Below are 15,265 nucleotides of genomic sequence, written 5' to 3' on the forward strand. Positions count from 1 at the left end.
TCTATCTATCTATCTATCTATCTATCTATCTATCTATCTATCTACCTACCTTTTCTCCTTTCAGCACAATTTCTCTCTCTCTCTCTCTCTCTCTCTCCCTGTCTTTCATGACTAGAAATCTTTAAAGTCACATAGAGAGACTTATTAGGACTTTGGGGTTGGCAGAATTCCTAGGGTTTCAAGGTAGGGTAACCTTAGAAAACATAACTTCAGGGGGTTCCTATGTTGTGGTCTATAGATTTTTGTAGGTGTGTTTAATATTTTTATTGCTGTATTTCAATACAATTCTCTTCCTTTGTATTCCTAGAAATTTTATTTTATGCACTTAAAAGTGTAATTCACCAGCCTGTCAAGGGGGTCAATGATGCAATAAAAGGTTAAGAACTTATTGTTCTAGAGATAGAGAACCGACCTCCTCATTCTACAGAAAGGGAAACTGAAGCTTTGAGGCATACAAGTGATTTGGCCAATGGTACATAGGCTGTGCCTGAGATGTGAATCCAAGTGTTCTAATTCCAAACCCTTTGCTCTTATCATTGCACCCCCTTGGCTAAATACCCTTACCCACAAATACCTGCAGATAACCAGACTTACTTACACAGGAGTCATGTCAATTTTCATTTTCTAGAAATATTTCTAGGAAGTGGTTAAAGCCTAGTTGTACTTCCTACTCAAACTACATTTACCAGGACCCTTCAATTCCTCCTTAAAATTCAATCGTGTTAATTTAGCAACTGCATCTCACCTGGAAAACAAAAGACAGACTTTGTGCTTGAGGGAGCCCGAATAGGAGGGGTTTAGGGCGTGACTCTTTCTTCCCCCAGGGGGTCTCTCAGATTCACCAGGACATAAGATGTGGAGCTCTTTGTTATATTTGGCTCAGGAAGAAAAATAATAGGTCTGATATCACCAGTACTTCAACCTTCATGAGTGTAAAGATTGTCTTTGGGCTAAAGAGCGATTAAGATGTTTAAAAAATACTACCCAGGCCAGCCTGCAGTCATCTGAATGTACTTGCCTCCAGTACTGCTTTCATTGTGACTACAGCACCCCCACCCTTTCTCATCATCTGAAATACATCTGGGTGGAAGAAGCCTGTTGGCTATGTGCTCCATCCATCCACCCCCTTTGCCTTTGTTGTTTGTTTTTGGAACACATGTTGGGCTGGGGAGGGGCAAACAAGGATAAAAATCTTTTTTTTTTTTTGCCCGTATGAACCTTTGCCAGAGATTCATTGGTTCAGTAAAGATTCATATTTAATATTTCAATGTAATGGTTGGTGATAGATGCCCATTTTTGTTTCATCCATCCATCCATCCATCCACTCTTCTTCTTCATCAAATATTTATCTATAAATTGAAAGATTGGATTGTACATTGAAAGTTCATTGAGAACACGTCTTGTATCTATATTGTTCTTTGTGTCTCAAGCACCTATTATAGTATCTCCTACATAGTTGGTGCTTAATAAGTTTCTCTTAATTGCTAGAAAACCATATTCACTTTATATCTCACCAATGACTTCTTCCAATCTCCTCATGTCCTGTTAGTAAGGAGATCTTTTTATAACTTCAGAATATGAGATGAAATTCAGTCAGGCTCAATGAGGCAGATATTACCTTATGTAATGAAGAGAGCTTTACAGTTATCAAGGCACTTTTGTGATGATTTTTCTCACTTGATCTCAAAATTCAGTAACAATATACTCTTGGGGCAAAAGTAATTTTGTTTTATTGAATACTGGGATAACCTTTGGCAGGGCCAAACAACATATAAAGACTTCAAATGTGAGCCTGGGAATGGGCTGTATAGTCATCATCCAAGGACCATCTGAGTCTGTTTATAAAAGGTTCATCATCGGGGGCGGGGTTCATCACAAGACAATAAATCTTTTGGCCACACCAACTCTTGATGACAGCCCATCAAATTACTGAAAGATGTGATTGTTAAATCACTCTCCATTATATTTTAAAGATCCTTCAACATAGAAGAGGAACCAAACATGTCTAAACCACTGTATGTAGGAAGCTCTAGATAATGCCACACTATGCTGCACATCTCAACTAACCCTTACTCCCAACCCCCACCCCCACACACATATCCAGTTACCTTGCTTACCCTTGCATACGATCTCCTTCCAGTTTTTGCTTTGGGCCCTTTAGTAAAATATATACTGCCTTTGCTTCTAGAACTATCATATAAGTTAACATATCAAACTAATCTTTTATGTAACTTCCAGACCCAAGCTTCTTTCTCTGGCAACTACTCTATCATAAAATTGTATCCTTAACTATAAGAACATAAGAAACTCCATGATGACAGAAGTTCTCCATTAATGGAGGGTTCACACATTTCAACATATTCACAGATACTTTAGACAAAGAAAAAAAATCATCCCTTCAGTAACCTTGACAATATCTCTATCACTGACCCATGCCTAAAACAGGCATGACAAGAAGTAGCGAGCGGAGAAAATACTGGTGTGGGAATCAAGAGATATGTATTCAAGTATTGCCAAGTGTGGCCACAGGAAGTCAGAGGAAAATGTCTTATCCTCTCTATGTATCTCCATTTTACAAATGCAGGATAAGCAAGACAGCCTGCAACTTACAAATCTTGGCCTAGCATTTAGTTGACAACAAGGTTTGATGCTAGTGGTGGTGATGACCCAATCATCATGCCAGCCTGGTGCTAGGTACTGGAGAAACAAATAATAACGCCTGCGAGAAAAGGTCTTCTATTCTGGGCTCTTAGAGTTGCTGACAATCATGAAGTTTGTCTTTGGAGTAAGGTTTCCTACCTTGCCAGAATGCTTTATCACAAATTCTCAAAATTGAAATAAACATTTCTTCCTGACAATATATCACCAACTTTCTATCAAGTGAATCAGAGAGGGTGACTAGGAAAGAAATTGGTGGTTTGATGCAATGCATGGAAAACTTTAATTGGACAGAAAAGTTTAAGGGAATCAATGGAGATGGTAAATGAAGGAGAAGCCAAGGGACATTTTATCTGACTTAAAACATCATGTAAATTTCATCATTAATTTACGTAAAATGAATTTCTGATGTATGAGTTGAGGGTTTATGTAGAAAACAATTTCCATAGGATAATTCTGTTCAATTCTTCTATGTGACATGTCAGTCTTGACCTGCAAAATCTGAGGATATCAGAACATCCACCTAGCCTATCCTGTGCTGGGCTAAGACTCTCCTCTAGATGCCACCACAGAAAGGAGGCAGGAGGATCATGGTGAAGGCGCGGGGTGGGGGGGGCGGGAATGCAGAGGACTCAGCGGTAGAAGGAACCATGTCTTTAGTCATTTGCTGACTGTGTGATCCTGGCAAGTCACCTAAACTCTTTCAGACTCAGTTCCCCCATCTATAGATTGAAAGTTTTTGTGAAGATAAAATCAGCTAATCTACATAAAATGTTTTGTGAAACTAAACTCTATAGACACTGGTCATCATCATCATCACTGCTGTTTTTACACCATCACATGTTTTTCCTTGAACATCCCCAGAAAAGAGGATCTCCCTATTCCCCCCACAGCAGTCCATTCTACTTTGGGATAATTCTAAAGGGAGGAAGATTTTCTTTACATAAAGCCCAAGTTTGCCTTTTTTCCTCTGCCAGCCAATGTTCCTTCTTCTTCCCTTGAGGATCAAGGAGAACAAGCCTAATCCCTCTTCCATGTGGTTATTCTAGCAAAGACATAAATATATCCTCAAACCTCATTGTATGTGTAGTGAGGTTTGAAGTTGTACTAAATCCAGTGGATTTTCATAAGTGACATGCTTATTTACATGTGTACAGTTACACTTTGAGTGCCTTTTCAACTTCTCTATATGTGATAACACTTTCCTTTCAAACAGGTCATTGAAAACCTTGGACCTTTGGAACTTATTCTCAACACCCCAAGCCATCATCGGGTTCACCATGGTGAGTGATCATGGGGTCCATGTATCACTATTGTTTAAACTTAAACACATGCTTTTAATGCTAGCCCTTTGGGGAATTTTATCCGAAAGCAGCTATCACATCAAAGCTATGTTAAGGAGCCTGATGCTGACTTGTTTGTCTGGATTGACCTTATTGCTAAGGCATGTAAAAGTCTGCTTACCTTCTCCTCCTTGGCACCCCACCAGGCTGAGTGAAGAGGAAATGGATTAAGTAGCCCTGTGAATAATGCTAGTGGCATGCAATGGCCCAAGCCTTTGACACAGAACCTACTGCTGCTCTGCTCACACTTGGATGGTAGTACTTCCTGGGCAATCTGCTTCCAGCATGTTCTTTGCCACATCTCACGCCTCTGCTTCCCATGAGACAATTCCACTTGAGCCATGTGTAAATATGTGAGATGGCTCCTATGTTTAACAGTTTCACTTATTCAGTTGGGAGAGAACCTTTCTTGGACTTCTTCTGTGCTCCCAATGCTATCTAGACACTAGATTAAGTGAGCTTTCTTCTCCTGAGGCAACAAATGAGGAAAATGTATAGGAATAAGAAGCTTTTCAAGTCTCAGTGGATCATAGCTTTTGAACTGGCAGAGACTTTGTAAAGCATGTAGACTAACCTCACCCCCATCCTCTAATTTAGTAGATGATAAAATTGAGCCTCAGAAGGTTAAGTGGACTAACATCACACTGGTCCTCTGATAGCAAATCCTAAATTCTTCCCATAGCCACTTTATGCATTATAAAGCACACACACACACACACACACACACACAATTTTCAATTAGATCATTTCAGTTTCTCCACCTATTAAATTGGAATAATATTAGAATAGCACCAGCCGTGGAGTGAGGAGGACCTCAGTTCAAATCCGACCTCAGACACTTAACACTAATGGTGTGATCTTGAGCAAGTCACTTAAACCCAATTGCCCTGACTTCCCTCCTCCAAAAAGCAAGCATAAAAAAGAGAAAAGAATAATATTAGAAGTCATCTCTGAGAGCTGTTGTGATGGTCAAATGAGGCAGTATTTGTAAAACATTTTGTAAATCTTAAATTTCTATAAATACTTTCTCTTATTATGGTTGTTACTTTTGTTAATACAAACACTTTAATTGACACTTTAAATCCAAATTGTTGTTGTCAAGTTGTTTCAGTGGTGTCTGAGTCTTTGTTGCTCCATTTGGGGTTTTCCTGGCAAAGATATTGGAGTGGTTTACCATTTCATTCTCCAGTTCATTTTACAGATTAGGAAACTGAGTCAAAAAGGGTGAATGTCTGCCTAGAGTCATATAGGATAATAAGTGTCAGAGGCCAGATTTGAACTCAGGAAGATGTCTGCCTGTCTTCAGGTTCAGTGCTTTATCTAGCTGCCCTCTTAAATCTAATCACTAGTAATTAACCAACTAAAGAAATTACATTTTGCAAAAGTGAAGCCCAATCCCTGTTTTATGAGAACTCTGATTATTTAGCAGTTGGTTTCAGAAGACACGCTGATGGCAATATCTTAAGGGAAGAAAAGAAAAATTCCCCTCTTTCACAGGTGACAGCACTGGGTTTCTGAAAGATAAAAGTACAATACACTTGGCACCTGCAGGAAAGCACAATGCCACCATCTTCAGTGCCTATGCTCCCATCATGATGAACCCTGATGATGTCAAAGGAAAATTCTATAAAAACCTGGAGACCTACATCATCAATGTGCCAAAAGGAGACAAACTTATAATTCTGGGTGCTGTCAGTTATAAGGGCTTGTGGAAGACCATGGCAAAATTTGGTTTCTCAAAGAATTTCATGAAAGTTATATGCCAGTTTCCTGATGGCATGGTTGCCTGGGTTCTGCATAATGGGCAATATTATAATATTTTTCCAGTCACCAAAGGAGTGAAGCAGGGCTATGTTGTTGCTACCATGGATTTTAGCTTGATGTTTTCAGTGATGTTGCCAGACACCTTGAGGGAGGATAAAAAAAGAAGGAAACAAAGTCAACTGCTATCCTGAAGATAATTACAAAAAAAAGATTATAAGCCAAGACTAAAGGGGAGGGATAGTTGGTGCATGACTATTTCTTTGCAGATGATTATTATCTCAATGCAGCCTCTGAGGCTGAGGTGCAACAAAATATATATCAATTCTGTACCACTTGTGTTAATTTTGGCCTGACAATTGACTGTATTGATTATATACCTCAGGTTGAAATCAATGCCTTACTAGCTGAATTTCCAACTGAAGAAGAGACCAGTCAATTAGACAATCATAAAGAGGTTATTCACTAGCCAGCACCGCCCCAGTCATGTGTGGAAACACCAGTTACAGATAATAGAGACATATGAAATTCTGTGGATGGATTCAGTTATCTTGCCAGTATACTTTCTAGGAGTGCACATATGCATGATGAAGTTGACACACAAATTGACAGCACTAGCTCAGTGTTTGGGAGGCTCCAAAGAAAAGTGTGGGAGAGGGTTGTGGAGCCAAGATGAGGGGGGGTGGTAGAAGCAGGAAAATCTCCTGCATTCTCCACATAACCACCTAAAATACCTAGAAAAATTACTCTAAACAAATGTTAGGGCTACAGAACCCACAAAGTGACAGAGAGAAACATAGCTCCTGCTGAAGATAGACTGGCAGGAGGGAAAGAAGGGTTCATTGCAGCCCACTGGGAGTAGAGCATAGCCCTGCTTGTCTAAAACCCAGGGTGCCCTGACTAGCCATGGCTAGAGGGATGTCAGGAGAGTAGATAACCAACAGCTGTGGTGGTTTCCAGAATTATCAACCCATAAATGTGAAAGACAAAGTAAGAGGTCAGTATAGACTTTGGGAACAGGGAGTCCGGGAGTGAGTTCCAGCCTCTGCCCTCAGAGTGAGAAGTGGCTGAGGTGCAGCAGTCACCATGTGTCTGCATCTAAGCTCCTGGCCTGCAGATTGCAGGGGGACAAGCAACAATTCTTAGGGGAAAACACTCTTGCTTAACCTGCTTTCATATGGATTACTGTCTAGGGTGGAAGTCCTGGGGTGTGTGACCAGTAAGCCAGAGCATGCAGAGGCTTCAGAGAGTGCAGCCAACTAATAGCTCTGGAAGCTCTGATAACACCAGCTATTTGGGACAAAGCTCTCTTCTCTGGAAGCAGAGTTCTACTGTGGCAAAAAGGTCAAAATTCAAGTAATTGAGTGGCAATATGAGCAAGCAAAGAAAGCAAAGCAAGCACAGCAATCCAATTTTGGATTACTTTTGGGGAGAAAAAGGATCAAAGCATGGAATGGCAGCAAGACAATGAAATCAGAACTCCCGCACCAAAAGCTTCCAAGAAAAATATGACTTGGTTGCAGGCCATAGAGGAGCTTCAGGAGGATTTTGAAAAACAAATAAGAAAAGTGGAGGAAAAATTGAGAAGAGAAAGAAAAAATGCAAGAAAATTATGAAATGAGAGTCAACATCCTGACTGAAGAAAATAACACCTTCAAAAATAGACTAACTAAAATGGCAAAAGAGTCTCAAAAAGCCAATGAGGAGAAGAATGCCTTAAAAAGACAAATTTGCCAGATGGAAAAAGAATCTCAAAAGCTCACTGAAGAGAATCATTCCTTTAGAATTAGATTGGAGCAAATGGAAGTTAGTGACTTTGTGAGAAATAAAGATTATTAAACAGATCCAAAGTGATGAAAAAATAGAAGGTAACATCAAATATCTTACTGCAAAAACCACTGAGCTCAAAAATAGATCCAGGAGAGATAATTCAAAAATTGTTGCAGTACCTGAACACCATGACAAATAAAAGAGCCTAGAAATCATGCTCCAAGAATTTCTCAAGGAAAATTGCCCTGAAGTTTTAGAAGCAGAGGGAAAATTAGAGGTTGAAAGAATCCACCTATCACCTCTTGAAGAAGATACCAAAAAAGAAAACTCCTAGGAATATTATAGCCACGTTCTGGAGTTCCCAGATCAAGGAGAAAATATTAAAAGCAACCAAGAAGAAACAAGTTGAATATTGTGGAAACACAATCAGGATAACACAGAACCTGGCAGCTTCTACATTGAAGGATCAAAGGGCTTAGAATATGATATTCCAGAGGGCAAAGGAGCTGGACCAAGAATTACCTACCCAACAAAACTGAATATCATGTTTCAGGTGAAAATATGGTCATTCAGTGAAATAGAGGACTTTTAAAGCATTCTTGATGAAAAAAAAACAGAGTTGAATAGAAAATTTGCCATTCAGATACAAGATGCAAGAGATGCATGAGAAGGTTAACAGGGAAAAGAAATCTAAAGGAACTTATCAAAGTTGAACTATTTATATTCCTACATGGAAAAATGATAATTATAACTTTTGAAACTTTTCTCAGTGTGAGAATAGTTGAAGGGAATATATATATGGGAGGGTATATGGGTGTATGAATACATATGTGAGTGTGTGTATATATGTGTACAGGTATACATAGATAGAGGGCACAGGACCAATTGAGTAGGAATGGATAATACTTAAAAGGTGAAACTGAGAAGTGAAAGAGGAATATAATGAGAGGAGATAGGGAGAGACAGAATGTGGTAAATTATCTCATATAAAAGAGGTAAGGGAAAACTGTTGCAATGGAAGAGAAGAACAGGTAAAAGGGAATGGGTAGACATTATTCTTATTGAATTTGGCTTGGTGAGGGAATGACATAAACACTAAATAGGGTATCTCATCATACAGGACAGTAAGAGGGAAGAGGATGAGGGGGGATGATGGAGGGGAAAGCAGTTTGAGGGTGGGGAGGGAAGTTAGAAGCACACACTTTTGAAAAGGTACAGGTTCAAAGTAGAGAATAGAACAAGTGGGGGGAAGTATAAGATGGAGGGAAATATAGTCGGTCTTTCACAATATATCCACTATGGAAATGTTTTGTGTAGCTACACATGTACAAGCTATAGTGAATTGCCTATCTTCCCAGTAAGGCTGGGTGATGAGGGAGGAAGGGAAAGAATCTGGAATTCAAAGTTTTAAAATTAAATGTTATATATATATATATATATATATATATTATAATTAAATATTCAATATACATTTTTACATGCAACTGGGAAATAAGATATACAGGCACTGGGATATACGGATCCATCTTGCCCTACTGGAAAGTTGGATGGGGGGATGGAAGAGGATATAGGAGAGAGCAGATTGGGGGAGGGGTATACAGTGGGATCGTTGTTTTGGAGTGGTGAGTAGGGGAAAAATGGGGAGAAAATTTGTAACTCAAAATCTTGTGGAAATGAATGATGTAAACCAAAAATGAACATAAAATTTAATTTAAAAAAAGGAAAGTGTGGGAGAAAAGAGGGCTGCCTACCAAACTGAAGGTCTGCAGAGCTGTTGTGCTAACCTCATTGTTGTCTGCCTGAGAAACTTGGACATTATACAAGTACCATGGCAGGAAATGGAATCAATTTAATTTGTATTGTCTTAAGAAGATTCTGAAGATCACCTGTCAAGATAATGTGCTGGGCACTGGAGTCCTTTCTTGGGCTGAACTGCCAAACATTCAAATACTATTGTAGTGTGCAACTCCAGTGGGATGACCACATTGTTCAAATGTTTACAAGGCTATATTCCATAGAACTCACACAAGGCAAATGCTCACACAAAGGTTAAAAGAAATAATGCACAAAGATATTATAAAAAAGGGGAAAGGACCTGCATGTACAAAAATTATTCATACCAGTAATTGGAAATTGAGAGGAATTTGGGAATAGCTGAAGAAGTTGTAGTATATGAATATCATGGAATATGATTGTGTTGTAAGAAATGATGAGCAGGGGCGGCTAGGTGGTGCAGTGAGTAAAGCACCAGCCCTGGAGTCAGGAGGACCCGAGTTCGATTCCGGCCTCAGACACCTAACACCCATACCAAAAAAAAAAAAAATCTTGTAACCTTGGGAAAGTTACTTAACCCCAACTGCCCTCCAAAAGGCAAAATAAATGATGAGCAGGTGGACTTTGGAACAACCTGGAAAGACCTTCACAAACTGATGCTGAGGGAAGTGAACAAAACCAGAACATCGTACACATTAACAGCAATAGTGGCTGATGGAAAACTTTGATAGATATAACTCTTCTCAGAAATGCAATGATCTAAGGCTAATTAATACTAATCCAAAAGACTAATGATGGAAAATCCTGTCCATATCCAGACAAAGAACTGTGGAGTCTGAATTCATATCAAAGCATGTTATTTTCTCTTTTTTCTTGTTTTTTTTTTCTCTTTCTCATGGTTTTTCTCTTTTGTTCTGATTCTTCTTTCAAAATGTGAGTAATGTGGGAATATGTTTAATAAAATTATAGATGTATGGCCTATATCATATCACACGTCATCTTGGGGAGGGGGAAATTTAGAACTCAAAATCTTATAAAACTGAATGTTGAAAATTAAAAATAAGGAGATTAATTTTAAAAAGATAACTGGTTAAATTTAATAAGAAAATATTTTTGAAAATCAAATAATGAAAAGTAACCTTTTAAAGTGACGATACAAGCATGCTCTCAAACTCTTTCAAATGATCTTTGGAATCAATGATGAGACATGGGAGACACTGGCACAGGATTGCCCACATCAAAGACAGCACTGTGCTCCATGAGAAAAGTCGAATTGCAGTGACTCAGAAGAAATATGAGATGTGCATATTTAGAGACATCTCTACTCCACATGTTCTCAAGGACTATTTCTGCCCAAGCTGTGATAAAACCTTCCAAGTCCATGTTGGTCCATCCAAATCAGCCAGAGTCAGATGGACTGCACTTTGACCCCAATGTTAGTAAAATCATTTTAATCCTCTTCAAGCAGGCAGGACAAAACCCAATAGTACTCAGTCTTATTTCCAATTCACATTCTAATAAATACAAACTTGTACATTTAAAACATCCTTAGGACTTAAATGCTTCTAAAACTATACCAAGATTGATTAAAAATCTTGAAAGTCAAAGAAACAAGTTTACACAATTATCTCATTAGAATTAAAGGAAAAGAAAAAAAGTGAGGTAAGTCATGAGTCAATATATTTGAATAGAAATTCAGTGTAATGTACTGAAACTGGATGTGAATTGAGAGACCTGAGTCTGATAGTTAGCAGTTGAGCCACCTTGGGCAAGTTCTAAAATTCCTCTGAGCCTCAATTTCCCTAACTCAAGAAAAAAGACGAAGTTGTTATTTGCATTAGGAATTCTTAGTATGTTATTGTGGGGAATACATTTCAGAAATATAATAGCCAGACATGAAGTCATAGTAAACACTTGTGTTCAGTATATTGCTGTTAGTGAGGCAACAGGCCCAGAAAAGTCATGGTATTTCTGAAGTCTTGATATTGTTCAATAGAACCAGACTAGAAGCTGGTTCAATATTTTAATTTCATTCTTGGTTCTTTGGCGGTAATTTTCCTGTTTCCTTTTCTTTTTCTGTCCTTTAGGCAGAAACCGTTATTGCATAGATAAAAATTTTGCTGGCACCCTTATTATTTGGGATAGAATTTTTGGTAAGTAACATTAATGGAAATGCGACAATCAAATTCATATTCTTATTAGCATAAATGAAGTGAATGGTATCTCAAGTTTCACTCCTTAAGTATCTCTTCCAGGAACATTTGAAGCAGAAAATGAAAAAGTTTCATATGGCCTCACCCACCCAATTAACACCTTTGAACCACTCAAAGTACAGGTATGAATAACTTCTTTCATTTTGGGGGAATGGTTCCAATAGAGTCAAGTCAAACCAAATGAGCATTTATTAATTGTCTACAGAGAGAGACTGAGACACGGAGCGGGATGGAGAGACAGTGAAAGGGAGGGAGGAGGTTCCATGACTTTCCATGGACAAACATGAGGAACAGTATGCTTCACAGGCAGTATGTGAATCCAGTGTTTCCAGACTCTGAGGATGGATCTCTTTTCTATACATTGTTGTGTTGAATACTTCACAGGCACTATGTGAACCCTGTGTTTCCAGACTCTGAGGATGGATCTCTTTTCTATACATTGTTGTGTTGAATATAAAAATCTAAGAGGTTTGTCAGGTGATAGGGCCTCCATTCATTAGAAAACATTTGTAGCACTCCATATTTGCAAAAATCTATCCTGCATGGTTCCCTCTATCCTAATACACCTTGAACTTATCAAACATTTTAATCAATCAACAAGCTTTTATTAAGTACACATCATGTAACAAGTGGGATGGCTGGGTTGCACAGTGGATACAACACTGGGTCTGGGGTCAGGAAGACTTATGTCCCTGAGTTTCTGATCTTAGACACTTACTAACTCCATGACCCTGGGCAAGTCACTTAATCTTGTTTGTCTCCGTTTTCTAATCTGAAAAATGAGCTGAAGAAGGAAATGGCAAACCACATCATCATCTTTGCCAAGAAAATTCCAAATGTGGTCACAGACAGTTGGATGCAGCTAAAAAACAATTGAACAACATGTCAGGAATTGTCCTGGATTCTGGGGATGAAAAGGACAATTTATGAGCTAATTCCTAATTGATACAAGCTTATGTTCTAATTCAAGAAACCTAGTGGGGACAGTAACCACATCTACTTAAGGCCAAATGCCAGAAATAATTACAAATGGAAGGGGTGTAGTTAAGAATAGGAGTCTTGGTTGAATTGAAATTCCATCTATTAGATGGATTGGATTGGCTGTGCCAGTTACATTTTGTTGGTCATATGAGAAAAAGTCCAGCTCAGGGACCTTACAAGTACTACTTGGTACACAGGGGGAGGCAGGGGGCAGCGTAGAGGGGCATTTGGAAATCAAGATATTTGAGCAGTAATAATTTTTGGAATAGTATTAAAACTGGAGAGTTCTAAGGGAGTTTTAGATTAAGGAAATACAGATTAAGGTAGGTAGGCCTCCTTTCAAAGCATATTGTCCAATATAAAAAATAGTAGCTGCTCTGAGATAAGCTTTTAAATATATACATACACACATATATGTGTACACACATCTATACACACATACACGTGTATATATACATATATATGTAGATACAGAAAAAGATATGGGAATATTTCCATTATGGGAGTATCGATAGTTATCTGTATTGAAGAAAGCTATTCAATTTGCTTTCCTTCTCAGTATCATGAGAATGCCCTCACTAGTTTTAGCAATTTATTGATTACGTTGATGAAGATGTATCATGCAGAGTATTCATCCAAAAAGAGTTTAGAGAAAGCCAAGTTCACAGCTTAAAGGAGAACTTCTGTTGATCCCTGAAGGGTGGACCAGATTTTGACAGAATCTTCAAATAGTCATCATTTTAGTAATTGCTTGCTATAATGTTTGTCCCAAATTCTTATCTACTCCCCCGATTCTTCTGATGTGATTTCTTCCTCCTTCCTTTCCTCCTCCTTTATTTCCGTCTCTCCATCCTTTCATACTTCCCTTGATTCTACCCCCCAATTCCTACCATATTTACTAAGCATTCCCTCTGGGAGAGGAATGGTGACTGGTTGCATCGCTAGAGCTTTAAACAGGGCTAACGCAGAACTTCTGAGTTTCAGAGCTTGTAGAACACAATGCTACCTTTTACTTTTGCAAAAACATACTGTTTTATTTGTATTCACTTCCTAGCCATTTTATTGACTTTAACTCTTGAACCAGCTTCTGTTTCTAACCTTCCAGATGAAACACCCCCTCCCGATATCTCAAATCCATTGATCCTCTTCCTTGCCTGCTCTAATGGCCCTGTGCTCTCCACTCATACTTAGGGCATGATGCTATTCTCACTCTTTCCCTGTAAACTGACAAGTTCCACTTCCCTCATCTGGATCTTTGTCCTACTTCTTAGTTGCTTTATATTTCTTCCTTTGATTGTGTCCATCAAACACGGAGGACCAGCAGTTATAGGTCATCTGTTCCCTATGGCTTCAAGTCCAACTGCCATGGAGTAAAACAGCCTCAAGGCTGTCCTGATTCTCTATGTGCCTGACAAGGGTTACTTGGATTCCAGCAGTGTGTTGACTAGGCGGGCACTGGACTTCCTCTGCTTGGTTTTTCATTGGCCAGCATTTTCAACACTGTGTTGTCTACATACTGTACCATTTTTAAAAAGCAACAAATTTTGGCACCTAATGTTTGAAGAGGTGTATTGTCTGCTGTTCAGTTGTTCAGTTGTGTCTGACTCTTTGTGACCCCATTTGGGGTTTCCTTGGTAAAGATGCTAGAGTTCTTTACCGTTTCCTTCTCTGACTTATTTTACAGATGAAGAAAAGCAAACAGGATTAAATGACTTGCCCAGAGTTGCACAGCTAATAACTGTCTGAGGTCAGATTGGAACTCAGAAAGCTGAGTCTTCCTGACTTTAGGCCCAGTACTCTACTCACTTTGCTACCTAGCTGCCCCATAACCACCACCACCACTCATTCCCAACATTCACATGAACAATAGCACAGAAAATTTATTTCATCATTAGAAATGGAAAACCAGAGTGCAAACTGCTAGCTGATACTTCTGGAAGTTGTATCTCTTAAAAAGATTTTCCACTGCAATGGTTTCTTATATAATTCCTCTGCCTTTTCTATATAATCAGGGAAATATTTTTGAGCTAGAGAAACATTGTGGAGAATGCAATTGGGATTCATTAAAAATACTTTTCCCAGCATGCATATTGTTTCATTCAAAAAGTTTCCCCTCCGAAAGCACTTGATGTTCAACTGTTTAATTTATTGGTGTGGTCAAAAGGCTTTAAGGGAAAGAATCATTCACCCCAAATTCCATGTAATAGTGAAAGGAAATCTAATGCTTTGGTTACATATTTATTTAAACTTTTCCTCACCTAAGGGGGGAAAAGTGAACTATACTTCCCCTTCCTCCACAGTTTCATCACTTCCATTATATTTGGACCACATTTTGGATCACACCTGGGTTCTGGAATAAGTTGTCTGTCATATTCAAAGGACCAGGATGGAGTCCTGGCAAACCTAGGCTTGGTCTTCTTGATGAAATCCCTGAGGTAAGGATAATTCCCACATCCTGATTTACTTTATCGAAGCAATTTTCAATTCTATGGGTGCCATTTACTATAAATTAGAGACAAGCAACATGAGAGTTTGAAAATTGGGGAATTTAGCAGGGGGGTGGAATTTCTGCTCATTCCTCCTTCCCCACCCCGAGTGATATGAAGAACTTACCATATCCTGAGAATTTTTTTTTTCTGAATGTTATGAGCGCTTTTTTTTTTGAATAAAGAAAATTGTGGGTAATATAAAACAAAGCAATTTTGATGGGTAGCTCCCTTGGAATTCCAGTCTAGCTCTATGTGGAAAAAATAAGCAATGTTTAAG

General features: G+C 38.7%; 1 protein-coding gene across 1 annotated transcript in view; it reads left to right on the plus strand.

Annotated features, from left to right (window-relative positions):
• AGMO (alkylglycerol monooxygenase) overlaps positions 1–15,265 on the plus strand; it is a 394,492-nt gene that overhangs the window by 180,420 nt on the left and 198,807 nt on the right. The window contains exons 6-9 of the mRNA XM_069094395.1: positions 3,875–3,941; positions 11,393–11,458; positions 11,561–11,640; positions 14,800–14,934. Coding sequence (XP_068950496.1) covers positions 3,875–3,941; positions 11,393–11,458; positions 11,561–11,640; positions 14,800–14,934 — 348 coding nt within the window. The remainder of the gene's footprint in view (positions 1–3,874; positions 3,942–11,392; positions 11,459–11,560; positions 11,641–14,799; positions 14,935–15,265) is intronic.

Source organism: Petaurus breviceps, unplaced genomic scaffold (genome assembly GCF_028583685.1).
Source record: "Petaurus breviceps papuanus isolate PSGF00001 unplaced genomic scaffold, PetGlider_PUasm1.0 218, whole genome shotgun sequence".
In the NCBI taxonomy this organism is placed as follows: domain Eukaryota; kingdom Metazoa; phylum Chordata; class Mammalia; order Diprotodontia; family Petauridae; genus Petaurus; species Petaurus breviceps.